The sequence below is a fragment of the Ovis canadensis genome, chromosome 22 (assembly GCF_042477335.2).
Source record: "Ovis canadensis isolate MfBH-ARS-UI-01 breed Bighorn chromosome 22, ARS-UI_OviCan_v2, whole genome shotgun sequence".
Taxonomy (NCBI): domain Eukaryota; kingdom Metazoa; phylum Chordata; class Mammalia; order Artiodactyla; family Bovidae; genus Ovis; species Ovis canadensis.
The window spans coordinates 38,231,887-38,246,800 of record NC_091266.1 but is presented as its reverse complement, the minus strand read 5'-3'; the positions used below and the strand labels follow the sequence as shown (position 1 = coordinate 38,246,800).

Here is a 14,914-nt window from a genome sequence, read left to right as displayed (position 1 = left end):
CCCCTCCCCTCCCTCCTCCCAGCTAATAGGTATTTCCTGTTTATGAAGCGGCTAAGGCTGAGCTTTTGGGAAGGGGTGGAGATGGAGGCCCCCCCCCCCCCCCACTCCAGGCTGTGTTGGGGAATCCTTGAGGAGTGCCTGAAGGTTGGGAGACTCCTCCCTGGGGAAGGAGTGTTCCTCACGGTGACCATCCACATCATCCCACCCCCTCCAACAGAGGCCCCAGCTCCTGCGGGCAGGGGACAATGGAGGGGTCTCCTTCCTGTCCTCCCCAGTCTCCGATGCCCTCAAAAGGAAAGCAGCTTCCAGGAGAAGTTGGGGCGGGAGGGAAGCTGAGACTGGATGGAGAAAGGGGGGAAGGGAGGAGAGCATCTTGACTGATGAGTCAGAGTCTGCAAGGGTAGAGGACGGCCTGCGGACTCCCCTTCCCCAGTCCAACCTGGCGGTCATTCCGCTGCCCCTCTCTTACCAGCAAAACAGATCCCACGCAATTAGGCGAGGGAGGGGGCCAGGACCTCACCTAATTAACCCTTTAGCTCCAGTCCCAACTGGTTTAGCAGGCAAGGTAGGGGTAGTTAATTTAGGTGGGGGGGGGGGGGAGATAAATTCAGGGGTTGCTACTCGAATTAAGATAATACTGCTTTCCCCACCCACGTTGTGATGGGGGCGCATAACCAGGGCTGTCCAGATTAAGATTGGGGTTTCAGCAGAGAGCCTGGATTGGGGGATTGGCAGTCCGGTTTCCCTCCCTGAGCTCGGCCGGGGGTGGATAGAGCTACACCTCACAGCCCACCCTGGCTCCGCCTCCCCTAGTCCTGGCTCCCGCTCCAGCTCCTCTACGCTCCCAACTCGGCGGCGCCCGGAGGACGAACACCCTGCGTGAGGCTTCGCCTCCTCTCCCTCCCCCTCGCCTGCCCTCTCCGGGGTCTCTGCCTCGGTCTCCTTTTTTAAAAACTGCGTCACATGCACGCCGAGCCCGGTGCGCCACCGGCCCCTCGCCGCCAGCCCGCCGCGCGGCGCACGCACGTCGCAGCTCGCTGCGCCCTCGCCCGGGTCACTTTGACACGGCTCTCCCCTCCCACTAGCAGGCAATTAGCATATTAATAAAGCCCGGCCCAGCCCGGTTAGGACTGGAGAGCGGGCGCCTACGAGAGGGAGAGCGAGAGCGAGAGCGAGAAGGAGCGCGAGAGCGAGAGGGGGCGAGCGGCGGCGGCGGCGGCGGCGGCGTTGGCGGCAGGGAGGGCGGCGGGAGCGCACAGACACGCACACGCGCACACACGGACACACACTCCGGGGACGCACACCCGTGCGCACACACGCAGAAGCAGCTCGCCTTCCTGCCTGGCTTCCTTCCTGTCTGCTCCGCGCCTGACAGGCTCCTCGCTGCAGCCAGGGGCCGCCCGCACCGGGCCGAGGCCGGGCCGGGCCGGCGGCGAGGGCAGCGGGGACCGCGGGCGGCGGCGGCGGCTCATGCCCGGCCTGTCCCCGCGCGGGGCGGGCACCGTGACTCGGCTGGGCCCCCAGCGGCGGGCGATGTGAAGATGTCAGTGGGCTGTGCCTGTCCTGGTGAGTGAGGCGCGCGGCCTCCCGGCCCCTCCCTCCCGAGCCCTCCCTGCAGATCCCTCAATCCTTGTTTGGTGAGAACTTGTGTGGGGGGCGTCGAAGGCATGGCTGTGGTCGGGGGCTGTGAGGGGTGTGTGAGGCCTCAGTTGGGGGAGGGTTTTCACCAACTGTGTAAATGCGCAGCAGCCCAGAGACACGGGTAAAGGGTGCTGGGGGTAGGTTGTGTGTGTGTGTGTGTGTGTGTGTGTGTGTGTTTGAGGGGAGGTTAATTAGGGAGGGGTTGGGGGGGCTGAAATTCCCAGAATTCCAGGGTGTCAGCCAATCAGAAGTGAGCCTGGACTTTTGACCCCCCCCTCAGGTCATCATAGAGTTGTGATTGGCTGGTTTGGGTTGCCCCCCCACCTTTCCTGCTGCCTATTCCCTCTAACATTTTGTGACACCTCCCTCCAGACTGTTTCTGAGGCCTCTTGTTTGCGGGGAGGGATTGAGTGGGGACCATTTTGCCCCTCTCCAAATTATCCTGCCTGTTGCCAGGGGCGGTTGGCCCTCCTGAGAGACCGGAGGTGCGGGGGCGGGGGGGGGGGCGGCGCCGATAATTGGGCCCTTGGGTCTGGCATCTCTGCCCTAGTGGGAGGGGGAATGTGACAGCCCCAGGCAAGCTAGGAAATAGAGTGACTTGTGAGGGTTGAGTTGAGGGAAGCGATGCTTGACCCCAAAGAGAGGACTTAGGTTCAGATTCCTGCCTCCCCCCAAACACATCAACTCTTGCCAGTGACAGCTGGGGTCTGAGTTCTTTCCTGGGGAAGAGGAAGACTTATCTACTGCCAAGAGGAAGGAGAGGGGCCATGTGAATGGAGAGGGAGTCTTCAGAGGGCCTCAGAACATGGTTTCTACCCGTCCCCAGGACTCTGGGTTCTTGAATTATCTGCAGAACCCCATCTTGTCCCAGGCAGGAATTAGCTTTCTTTTGAAAGTGAGATATTCCTGAATCTAGCCTGGTTTGGATCCTTTGCCCATTCACATGCCCTGTTCTCTGGAGGCCCATACCCTACAACTGGAAGCCCCCCTCCCCCTCCAACACAATCCCCAAGGGAAGCTGCCTGTGCGGAAGCTTCCTTGAAAATCATGTGACCCAGGCCAAAGCTGGGCTGGGCTGGGCACACACTTAAAGTGCCTGCTGAGGCTGACGTTTAAGGGGCATGGGGCCCAGAGGGAGGGCTGGTAGAGCCTGAGGATCCTGGAATATCCGGGTGTGGGAACCCCTGGCTCCTGCTGCAGAGGGTGGGGGAGAGGAGGTGGGAGGAAGAGCTTGCCAAGCTAGAATCCTGTCTGGCCCCATCACTGCTCCTCCTATCAGCTCCTCCTATCACACATGTTCTTGTGTGTATTTTCAATTGTCCCATGCTGAGTACCCTGTTCAGACCCATCCATTCTCTGGAGTCCATCCCATGGCCTTGATCATCCATCATCATCCTAAAGGGATGCACAGCTAAAGGGCTAAGTCTTAAATGTTGACTGTTAGTTCCTACAACTAGTGGGCAGGAGGCAAGTCTAGAAGGGTTGTCAGACTAGAGGTAGATGGTTTTGAAGTTGGGTGTGTGGTCCAGTAGGAGAAGGAAGAAAGTTTCCCTCTCAGCCTCTCTGGGAGCAGCATGAGGACAGATGAGGATCTGTGTGTGTGAGGGGGGACAACTTCAGTCAGTGCCCTAAATGGTATGTTCGTTTTGTGTGTCTAGTGATCGGTTGGGGGAGAGGGGGCCTAAGATGGCCGAGAGTGGGGAATCTTTTTCTTGAATGAAAGGAAGTCTTATGATTGATGCCATAAGCCATGGTTGGAGGTTAGTCTTCAAGGAGAACCACTTGGGGAGGGGCATGAGTGTCCTGGGGGTGAGAAATGGTAGGAGTTGGGGTAAGGGAGGGCACCGGGCTTGCATGGGTGTGTGTGAGCACATGGTTGAACTCAGGGACATTGTGGCAGCATGTACAGTCCCAGGCCCAAAGACCACCGCCCTCAACCTGAGCAGCCCTGGGGTGGGGGCTCAGGCGCCCTGGCAGGCGGCCTGCCTGCTGCCTGCCTGCTCGTCTGAGTCTCTCCTTTGTGCTCTGCTGTCTCCCAGCTCCTCCTCCCCCAGCCCAGCAGAGACAGCACATGCCCCACACATGTGACTGAGGAAAGCCAGAGCACACGCAGACCCACACACATGCACACGCAGAAGGAAACACTACAAGATACACACACAGACACACATCTAGCTCCCATAGTGCTCCTGGGGTGCGGAGTAGCTTCTGGGGCTTTGGTCAGGAGCAGGGAGAACCCCTGCTAAGGGGCATCACCCTGGGCAGGGCAGGTTGCTGAAGGGGCCAGGGCCTGTCTGGGGCAGCATGTGGCTCAGAAGGGTTAAGGCTGGGAGGAGTTGGGGGAGGGGAGGAGGCAGCAGTGGTGGCGGCTGGGAGCCAGGAGAGGAGGATGGCAGAGCGCCAGGCCAACGGGAGGCCGGGCACAGACAAAGGAAGGGGGGCAGGCACACTGGAGGCCTGGGTCAGGGAGCCCCAGGGGCCCGGGCAGGGGGCAGTGCTGGTACCTTATCCTGTGGGCTGGGGCGGGCTGCTGCCCTTCAGAATTCCCCCCTCCAGAAGGGGTGCTCTGGCCCTTCCCTCCCTCCTCACCTTTGTCAGTCTTTGCTGCTCCCAGCTTTCTCCCTACCCTACCCCCCACCAATTTTAGAGGCTTCTAACTCTGAGTTACTCTCTTCAGTTGGACCTCTTCTGCCCCTGTGCAAATGGGAGAATTAAGCCAGAACCGAGAGAGGAACAGACTTGCTAGAGAAGGGGAACTAGGAGAGGGCCTGTTTTGAATGATATGCCAGAGTCTAGGGGCCCTTCTCCCTGAAATTTGAAGAGGCAGACTGGGTGGGGATTCAGAGCTCTGAACTGGAGGCAGAAACCAGAGCACACAGCATGTCCTGTCCGTGAGGAGACAGTCATTTGGGGCCTGGAGTGACCACTTGGATGGGACAGGCAGTAGGGATGGCTGCAGTGCCCCATGGCTGGGCTTGTGTGAGTGGGATTAGAACCAGGGTTCCAGCCTCGGGCCCTCCCGTCTCACTGTAATCTGTCCACGTTAGGATAATATTTGACCCTGAGTGCTATTAGACTCTCTTAAGGTACTGCCTTGTGAATGCATTTTGGAAAATTTAAAGGCATGAAACAAATGACAAGAATTGTCCTGTCAGAGAGGGAGGAATGTAGTTATCCTAGAGTTGGGCTGTAAATTTGGGAATCAGGGCAACTATCTCAAGTCCTGGTGGTAGGCACTATGATAGTAGGCATTCTGGCTGAATTGTATAGTTTTCAGTATGTTTATGAAAGCCAGAGTGTATCATATGGCCAGGCCATGAGGGAGCATGGTGTGCAGATTTCAAAGAGGGTGGGGTTAGTCCCTGGGTAGCAAATGGTCAGGGTGTGTGTAGCAGTCTGTCAAAGGTTCAGGAGGTATGATGCAATTTTGGGGTGTGTCTTGGGGATGGGGGCATGCGTGTCACAAGCCCCAGTGTGTATGGAAGTCAGTGTCTGACATAGACTATGTGTGTGTGTGTTTCTTAGGTTTGGGTTTATTTGGAGTTTGAAGTATATCATGGTTGAAGTGTATATCAGGTACTGATTTATGCGAAAGTGAGATGGGTTGTTTATGTATGGAGGATGTTCACAGAGCCAGGTGCAATAATATTGTTACTGCACAGTCAACTGGTGTGTATGCCATGAGAAATCCTGTTGTGGGACTGTGTGTTAATATGCTTGTGGGTTAGGAAATAGAAAGCTGAGAATCAAATTGCAAAGTAGTAAGAAGTCCTTACTGCCTCCCCCCCACACACATACTGGGTGTGTGTGTGTTTGTGTGTGTGTATGTCTGTGTGTGTGTGTGTGTGTCTGTGTCTGTGTCTGTCTGTCTGTCTCTTGGGATTCCCCCCTTGCTTTGGAGAACAGGTCCTACCCTGGCAACCATATACCTTTTTTGTCCCTGGGGCATAGGGAGAGGACTCAGCAGCAGACTGGACCCTTTCTGGGGACCCTTAAATGGGCAAATTTGCCTTCCTTGGCTCTTAACAGAGCCCCTTTCCCCTGTACCCACGTGTCTCTGGTATGGTGGTGGTGATGATGTTGGGTGGGGGAAAAGGGCCTCCCTCTGCGAAGGCAGATCTATTTGGAACTTAGCTGGGTTGGGGGTGGGGCAGGGAACCTGGAGTGTCCCCCTCTCTCCAATCAGTGTTTACAGGCTGAAGTCTGAGTGTGTGTCTGTCAAAAATAACCCCCTGCAGCCTCCCCCCAGCTGCTGTGGCATTTCACCAGCCAAGAGTGGCTGCCCAGGCCAGCCTCCAGCCTGAAAGATCACTGAGGAGAGGAAGAGAGATTTGGGGGATGTTTCGGAGGAGGCTGTTAGAAGATACTGGGAATCTCCAGAGAGGAGAGTGCCCTCCTCCATCCTTGCCTGTGGCTTTAGCTCCCCAGCTCACCCCTGAGCACCCCTGCTTGGGGCTTAAGGGCGGCATTCCTGTTCCCGGTCCCAAAAGGTCTCCCCTCCATCCAGGTCTCTCCGGACCCAGTCTGTTCCGTCTCCATCTCTCCGTCCCGTCCCCTGTCTCTCCCAGTCTGTCTCTCTTTTGTTTTTCTCAGCAGTCCTCCCTGCCTGCCTCACTCGCTCTCTCCCTCCCTCTTCCTCCTGCCTCGCAGGGAGGGGGGCGGGGCCGGTGGGGGCAGCTCCACCCTCCGCCCGCCCTGGGGCCTCATTCTGAGAGCGGCTCGGGGAGAGCGAGCGGGGAGGGAGGGAGAGAAAGGGAGAGAAGGAAGGGAGCCGGCGGGTGCTGCGTGTGTCTGTGCGTGTGCGGTGCGAGTGTGAGTGAGTGTGAGTGCCGGGCCCTGCCTCTGCTGGTGCCCCGCCGGAGGGGCCTGCTGGCCTGGGGAGGGCGGGCGGGCTGCTTGGAGGCAGAGGCAGAGGCATAGGCGGGGAGAGCAGAGGAGGAGGAGGAGGAGGAGGAAAGAGCGGAGCAGCCATTGTTGAGGGAAACCTTGCAAACAAAGAAGGCTCCGGACTCCCCGCGGCCCCCCGCCCCCCAGGCCGGCCCCCTGGCCCCCGGTCCCTGGCCCAGTGGCCATTGTAACTTTCCCCCGGGGCTGTGGCCGCCGCGGGGCGGGCTGAGGCCGTGCGTGAGAGTCTTTGTGCAGCCCGCGGAGTGGAGCTCGAAGCCAGGCCTGCCCGTCCCACTCGGGACATGAGTGGCTGAAGTTGGCCCCCCCTCAGGCCTCACCCCAGCCAGGGCCCCTCTGGGCTCCCAGCTGCCCCCCGCACCTCTCCTGGTCCCCTCAGTTCTCCCAGGTAAGTCTGGGCACCCTGCAAGCCTGTTGGGGGTGGGTGGAAGTCCTGGGTCTGGTCCGGGCCTGGGAGAGAGATGCCCCACCTCACAGGCCAGAGCTCTCCATCCTGCTGACCTGTGGTCAGCCCCAAAGGGAGGAGGCCTGCCCTCAGGTCAGTCCGGTTACCATGGAAATGCCCAGCTGGAGATGCCCCCCTAAGGCCACAGGATGCTGCTTCCATTCAGAGAAAACTTTACTAGTTCTGGGCTCTTTCTCTCTCTCCCCCTCCCTAAAGGCTCCCAGGTTGCCAGAGATGGGAGCCAGGGTTCTGCCTGACTCCAACCCCTCACCCCCACCCCCATGTTGCTACCTCTACCCCTGCTCCGGGGACAGGCAGCAACAGGGACAGATGGTCTGGGTGATGTTCCCTCCCCTCCTCTTCTCACTCCCAAGCCCTGTGCTGGGGCTACTGGGAGTTGCTGTGGCTCTGGAGAGATGCTGAGTTTTATTTGTGTCCATTCACTGGATGTGTAAATAGAGGCCCCTGAGCTTTGGGCTTTAGCTCTGCAGAACTGTTACCCAGCCCCAGGCAATGTGCCTGTCATTTCTCTAGTGAGAAACTGAAGCTCTGAAACTTTTTCCAGAGTTAGAGAGGAACCCTAGTGTCTTGCCTCTCATCTTTCTAGGATCTTGAGGTGACACTCAGAGTGGGCCTGAAACCAAGGAGCAGGGCAGTAATGGTTTTGGGAAAAGGAGGGCCTAGGTAGAGGATGAGGGCCAGGTCTCCTAATCTAGACTGTTGGGTGTATTCCCCAGGCATGGTTTCTGGAGGGCAACGTGAGCTTTGACTTCTTACGTGGCCTTATCTGTCTGTGGAGTGGCGGGGACTTGGGACTGGGTGGGACTGTCTCTTTCCCGAGGACATATGCTGCTCACTCAGTTCTGACTGACTTGTGAAGGCTGTGTGTTGTACTGGGAGCCTGTGGATGTGACACCTGAGAGCTCAAGTGTGGGGCGAGGGCCTGTTGCAGGCACCGTGATCCTGCCTGGGGCTGCTGGGTTCCAGGCCTTGGTAGGCATGTTGGGGCGAGCTGAGGGTGGAAGCCTGCTAGGCAGGATGAGACACACGCGTGTGCAGGTACACACAGGCTCTGAGTTTTGGCACCTTCGGGGACCGTGTAGGATAGGCCCCTCTGGGACCCTCCTATGGCCCATGTTGTAAGGAGGGGACCCAGGGGAGAGAATTACATGGCACATGTTGGCACAGGGTCTTCCTTTGTCTCTCCCCCCACCAAGAAACAGAATAGATTTTTGTATCAGAATTAGAGATTCGGCTCAGATACAGCCGATACAGCCAATTCACCCACCCTTCCAAATGCAATCAAGTTTGTGGGACATGAGGAAGCAGCAGTGGCTAGGACTTCGCTCCTCCTGTCTGGTGGGGAGGGGGAAAATGGCATTTCAGGGGCCCCTGGCTGGCACCCAACTATGAATATAACACTTCTTCCAGTCAGGTAGTGGTAGAGCAGGAAACTCTGTGCTGCGGGCGAGGTGGAGTGGGGACACCTGTGCACAGGCATAGCTAAACGCCAGCAGAGACCCTGTCCAGTTACCACTTGCCTCCAAACTGAGCTCCTGAAACCTGGGTTCCTTCCCAGGGGCTTCTTCTCTGTTTGTGAGGAGAGTGGGATCTATTGGAGGCCCATCTACCTCCACTGCAAGTCTAAGGAAAGAAAAGGGGTTGAGGCTTTGGGTTTCAGGTTTGTAGACAATACTAGACCATGGTAGGTGTGGGGGAGGGGCTGGGCTGATAAGGGAGTGGCCGTTGGTGGGAGAGGCAGAAGGCCCAACTGGTTATCTAGTGGGCGGCACCCAGCAGGCATCCCCCCCCCTTATCGTTTTATCCCCTGCCCTCCTGAGACCCTGGGGTTGGAGAAGGAGCAGCGAGTTGGCAAAATCCCCCTTCACCCTCTCCCAGCTTGGTCTCCAGAGTTCAGTAGTGGGGTAGAACTACCATAGAATATGGGACTCAGAAGAATAGGCTCAAGTCCTGGTTCTGCTAGTTAGCAACTTGGCAAGTCCCTTTGAGCTTTTATTAGGCTCATTTGTAAAATGGGAATGTTAGAGTCACTTCTGCTGCCACACAGGGTTGTGGTAATGATTACACAAAATAATGTAGATGAAAAGGGAGTTTATCAAAAATTTTAGATTCTGATGTTTGTATATTTATCCTCTGGTATTGACATTTCTTCCCATTTTCAATTCTGTCGTCCAGGGCTCAGCCACATGAAGAAATAGGCTCTTGAGTATTAGGACTGAGAACTTCTAGTTTGTAAAACAAAATTGGAGCCAGATTTAGAAGGTGGGATAGGTGCTCCCTGGGATAATCTCCCTTTCACAGTGTACTCGGGTGCTCCAGAAGACCAGTTCCTGTGCATACAGTCTTAACAGCCTTCCAGGAGCACTCCCAAGAGGGACTCGGGGGACCCCATCTTTGTTTCCCTTCTAGGTTGTTCGTCAAAGTCATTCAAGCTGTACTCACCGAAGGAGCCCCCGAACGGCAACGCCTTCCCCCCGTTCCATCCCGGCACCATGCTAGATCGGGATGTGGGGTGAGTTTCTTTTCTACTTCCTGTCCTTTCCCCATATGGCATCCTGCCTGAAAGGGGGATGGAGTGACACCCCCAAATAATTCCTGTCTTCTACCCATTCTCATAGCCTTTTCCCTTTCACAGCCCAACTCCCATGTACCCGCCTACATACTTGGAGCCTGGGATTGGGTAAGTGGAGTCCAGTGGGGAGGTTGGTTCTCTACATCACAGAGGTGAAGGCAGAGGTTGGGGGGGGACAGTCTGCTCCTCCTGACCTCCCTTCTTCATTTCCCCCAGGAGGCACACACCATATGGCAACCAAACTGACTACAGAATATTCGAGCTTAACAAACGGCTTCAAAACTGGACAGAGGTATAGGCAGGGGAAAGGAGCTGGGAGGGAGAAGGCCATCTGGGCATCCCTGTGCCACATCTGCTGATACACGCACCCCTCCCTATGCTCCTTAGGAGTGTGACAATCTCTGGTGGGATGCTTTCACAACTGAGTTCTTTGAGGATGATGCCATGTTAACCATCACTTTCTGCCTGGAGGATGGACCAAAGAGATACAGTGAGTGGCCTCTGGGGGTCCTGCCAGTTCTGCTATAAAAGTATACACCTCCTGTGTCCAAAGATGTGGGGCTGGGTGTTTGTCCCAGGGGATCTGTCCTGACAGGGATGTTATCTGCCTGACCACCTCTGAGAGTCTTCTGTTCTGAAGAGTTTGTCCCATCTCTACAGCCATTGGCCGGACCCTGATCCCGCGCTACTTCCGCAGCATCTTTGAGGGGGGTGCTACAGAGCTCTACTACGTGCTTAAGCATCCCAAGGAGGCATTCCACAGCAACTTCGTTTCCCTTGACTGCGACCAGGGCAGCATGGTGACCCAGCACGGCAAACCCATGTTCACCCAGGTCAGCACCCAGTTGGATGTGAAACACTGAAGGACCTAAGTTTGATTCCTCTACTGGTTCCCCAGAATGTACTTGGCTGTTCCCCAGGGAAGTGGCAATATACGCAGGGCAAGCAGGCATGCTGCAGTTTTCAGCAGACATGTATTGAGTTTGTAGGTGACAGTATTTTTGGGTCACAGGGGGACACAAGTGAACACAAGCCTGTCCTCATGGGGCTTATAGTAGACGAGTGTTTCACTGGCTACATGAGGAGAGGACAAGGATCTATTAGCATTTCTGCTTTGCGTGTGTGTGTGTGTGTGTGTATGGACTGGATTGGCGGGTGTGTGAGGAGATGGTCTGTGTCAGTTGTGCACACCCAAATTTATGTTTAGGTGGCAGGAGTGTGTGCAATGGGAGAGTCATGAGGAAATGGGAACAAGTATACTTTTGGGTGTGTGGGGAGATGGGCAGACTCGTGACAAGCTTGTTTCCAGGTATGTGTGGAGGGCCGGTTGTACCTGGAGTTCATGTTTGATGACATGATGCGGATAAAGACGTGGCACTTCAGCATCCGGCAGCACCGAGAGCTTATCCCCCGGAGCATCCTTGCCATGCATGTGAGTTATAGGCAGGACCTAAGACACCAGGGGGCAGGTGGGCAGCAGAAAGGGTAGAACCTGGTCTGCTGTGTTTCCTGCCATGGCCCTAGACAGGGTTGAAATTTATCCATCTGAGAAGTGAATTTTTATATAGTAGCTCCTTCTCTGTCCAGAGTGTCACGAGGCTCAGGTGACTGGGCAGGTAAGCAGGTGATAGTATTCTTACCTTTCTTTTCCCAGGCCCAGGACCCCCAGATGTTAGATCAGCTCTCCAAAAACATCACCCGTTGTGGGCTGTCCAATTCCACTCTCAACTACCTCCGAGTGAGTCTCTGATCACCTGGTTTCTGCCCCATCCCATTTGGTCTCCGCTTCACGCCTGTCCCCTGACAAGCCACCAACTGGTCTCCCCCCAGCTCTGTGTGATACTCGAGCCCATGCAGGAGCTTATGTCCCGCCACAAGACCTACAGCCTCAGCCCCCGCGACTGCCTCAAGACCTGCCTCTTCCAGAAGTGGCAGCGCATGGTAGCGCCCCCCGGTGAGTGCCTTGCACCTGCACCTGCTCTTTCCAGGATGTGATGCTGCTCCCCAAGGCTGTATCTCTTAACGCCTCACGCAGCCCTTTCCTTGCTCCTGGGTCTGCAAGATTGGGATCAGGGTAGGCTCAGGCTCCTTGGGAGCCAGATTGGGGAACAGGGAGCCCCGGGCCCTACCCTACCTGAGTCTCCTTTCCCCGGCACAGCGGAGCCTGCACGGCAGCAGCCCAGCAAACGGCGGAAACGGAAGATGTCCGGGGGCAGCACCATGAGCTCAGGGGGCGGCAACACCAACAACAGCAACAGCAAGAAGAAAAGCCCAGCCAGCACCTTCGCCCTCTCCAGCCAGGTACCTGTAAGCATCTCGGCTTTCTTCTCTCTTCTGGGCTGCCCCACTGCTGACCCCTGACTCTTGACCCTGTCCCACCCTGAGCTCACTAGCACACGTAGAAGCAAAGACAAGACAGTTTTTCCCAAGGGGGACAGTCTGAGAGTCCTTGTCAGTCATATGCATGGCTGTGATCACATAGACTCAGACATAGCAACATAGGATGGACACATAGCAACAAAGGGATGGACACAGCCATGGGGACGTCTGGACATAAAGGATAAACAGTTTAGGGGCACACAGACCACCAGAGAGACACATGCTGACAGAAGGACACACAGACTTAAATGCGTGTGAATCCAGCATACACACATGCACGTGCACACAGTCCCCCCCACTGGTGTTTTTGATCTGCTCCCTCTCACATGTGGACAGAAGTTTAGGAGCCCCCTAAAATGTTGGAGAGATGGATTAGGGAGCTGGTGGAGTAGATCGACTTCTCCCAGAATCCAGTGGATGTGGGTTAAAGGCTGTGATGCTTTGCAGTCTTTCAGTGGGAAGTATTAGAAGTATTCCAGGGGCTGAGAGTGTCAGAGGAGATGGGGTTGTAAACTGGGATATGAGCGGGTGGGTGGGGGTTGAGTTTCCTGGGTGGGTACTGGGGCTCTGGGGGAATCTGCTGCCCTGGGCTGGGCGAGCCCCTGCCCCGATTATGTTTGGGGACCTCCGCCACTCTCAGGATGTGATGGTGGTGGGGGAGCCCACCCTGATGGGCGGGGAGTTCGGGGACGAGGACGAGAGGCTCATCACCCGGCTGGAGAACACCCAGTTTGACGCGGCCAACGGCATTGACGACGAGGACAGCTTTAACAACTCCCCTGCCCTGGGCGCCAACAGCCCCTGGAACAGCAAGCCTCCATCCAGCCAAGAGAGCAAATCGGAGAACCCCACGTCACAGGCCTCCCAGTAAAGGCCCCACCACAGCCACCCAGCGCTCTGCCTGCCCGCCCCACCCCTCGCAGCCCCAGGGAGCAGAAGACAGAATGAAGAGACTGAGCATCTGAAATGGGCAGCCTCATCCACCCGCTTCAGGGAGGAACTGGACTCACTGGGGGCAGGTGCCAAGATTTGTCCCCCAGTGGCCCTGGGACTGGCCTCTGCAGAGCCTTTTGGGGGAAGGGGGCCCTCATGTGGATGCCTCCGTGGACCCTGGGCCTCTGAGAAATGTCCTGACCACCCCCCCAACCCCCTGCCCAGGGCATTTGCCTCCATCCTCACCCCAGGTTCTGGGTACCCCCATCCTCCTGACTCTACCCCCTTCAAGCCCAGGGTTGTCTACACCCACAGCCCTTAGGGACTTAAAGTCGTGGGGCTTGGTTGAATGCCCCTTCCCCAAACCTTCCCTTTAGGTGGCTGGTAGTAGAGGGGTAAAGCTCTGGACTCCTCCCTTCTGCCACCTATCCCAGCTCCAAGTTTTTTAAAAAATAATATTATTAAAAATGTTAAGTTTAAAAAAAAAAATCAGTCCTGTCCCCCCTCTTCCCCTTATTAAAGGTCCAGCTACCTCCCTTCGCCTGGCAGATGGGGAGCTTAGAGCCCATGTAGAGGAAGGGGGCTGTGCATTACCACTTGATCACAGTTTGAGAGCTTCAGACCAAGGAGACACTTTGCCATCTCTCTTCCCTTCTCCTCTGGGGTGACGAGTGGGGAAGGCATGCCGTGGGGCAGGGGGCCATTGATGGCCTCACCTGTGTGACAAGCCCCTGCTGTTGTCTCTGTCTCCCTCCTCTAGGACTCTGGCCTGCCCTCCTAGTGCTTGTGACCCTCTCTCCCAGCCCCCACCCCCTCCCTCCACGGTGTGTATATTCTTCACAAGCCCTCCACTAGAGCAGCTGTCTGCATGGGGGAGGGGGAGGCTCCCTCCCTTGGGAGTGTGGAGGGAAGGGAACAGCCTTGTTTGTTACTGTGTTTTTTGTTTTGTCTCAGTTGGGCAGGCATCGGGGTAGAGGAGGGGGTTCATCTACTCTCCAGTACTCTCCTTTCCCACCTCCTCAAACTGCATATCTAGTCCTCCTCTGCCCTTCAGAGGGGTAGGAGCCACTGAGGGTGTCCCCAGCTCTAAGCCCACCAGGGAGCAATAGGCTTTTGTCCTCCAGCTGAAGTAAAGGCTCTTCATCTCCCAATATCTCCTCCCTCCCCTTCTTCACAGAAGGACAGGGGAGGCAGCCAGGATCCTCAGCTCTGTCTCACAATTGGATGGATGTGTGGAGGCTCCGGGCCCAGGGTGAGGCCAAGAGCAGGGTCCCAGGCATCTGGGCCCAGCTCTGGCTTCTCTGCCTTCTCCTGTGGCCAGTTCCAGAAGTGTTAGCACCACCTCTCCCCACTCTTCCTTCTGGATTTGGGGCCCCACACATCCTGTTTCCTCCACTGCAGCTGCCACTATTGGAAGGGTGTTGTGTCAGGAGCTGAGGGAAGGGGTAGGGAAGATGGATGTCCCACCCCAACTGTAATGCCCCCCTTTTTTTTTTTTTTTTTTTTTTTTTTGGGCCATTTGAGTCATGTATGGTATCGATCAATAAAGAGACTTTTTGGTTTGAGAGTGTCTTGGTTGGTCATTGATGCCTATGACTCAGTCCAAGGCAGCCTTTTCTCCTTCCCACAGCCTCTACAAACAACCACTGGGGAGGAGGTATGAACTGGACTTATGAATTCTCTCTCCCATCTCCCTTTTCCCTTACTTCTGGTGTTGCTCTTCCTGTTTCCCAGGCGGTCCCTTCCCGGATTGCTGTTCTGCACCCCTAAGTCTTCTGGTCCTTCAGAGGCAGAGTTCCTGGGATAGACAGCCTTGAGTTAGGGAGCTAGGGGTAGGGTGAGGGAAGGGGTCCTCACCTGGTAGGCAGCTTGGATTGGAGGAGCTTTGGACTGTTAGATTCGCTCTAATGGTCTAATGCTCAGGAGACTCAGGCCTGTTTTGTCTGCAAGCTTCGTACCCCTACCTGGCCTCTAGCTTACCAGCCCAGCTGAGCTCTGCACTAGTCTCCCAGGCGTGA

The 14,914-nt window shown here is 56.3% G+C and overlaps 1 protein-coding gene across 4 annotated transcripts; it reads left to right on the top strand.

Moving 5' to 3' along the window:
• The first annotated feature begins 1,117 nt into the window (after nt 1-1,117).
• LDB1 (LIM domain binding 1) lies at nt 1,118-14,461 on the top strand. 4 transcript variants are annotated; one of them, XM_069567345.1, is made up of 11 exons: nt 1,118-1,566; nt 9,422-9,524; nt 9,648-9,692; nt 9,801-9,876; nt 9,972-10,074; nt 10,245-10,417; nt 10,894-11,016; nt 11,239-11,322; nt 11,415-11,538; nt 11,743-11,885; nt 12,604-14,461. In XM_069567345.1, the coding sequence occupies exons 1-11, from the start codon at nt 1,542-1,544 to the stop codon at nt 12,832-12,834; spliced, it is 1,230 nt and encodes a 409-aa protein (XP_069423446.1). In that variant the 5' UTR covers nt 1,118-1,541; the 3' UTR covers nt 12,835-14,461. The 4 variants fall into 4 exon arrangements, with proteins under 4 accessions (XP_069423446.1, XP_069423450.1, XP_069423448.1 ...); XM_069567349.1 differs by having other exon boundaries at nt 1,131-1,566; nt 11,743-11,891; XM_069567347.1 differs by lacking the exon at nt 1,118-1,566 and adding an exon at nt 6,354-6,934.
• The last annotated feature ends 453 nt before the right edge of the window (nt 14,462-14,914 follow it).

Excerpts from the sequence above, each read along its gene's own strand:
- LDB1 (XM_069567349.1), top strand. The coding sequence starts at position 1,542 with ATGTCAGTGGGCTGTGCCTGTCCTG. Across the intron at positions 9,693-9,800 it reads TACTTGGAGCCTGGGATTGG|GAGGCACACACCATATGGCA; the intron begins GTAAGTGGAGTC and ends CATTTCCCCCAG. Across the intron at positions 10,418-10,893 it reads GCAAACCCATGTTCACCCAG|GTATGTGTGGAGGGCCGGTT; the intron begins GTCAGCACCCAG and ends GCTTGTTTCCAG.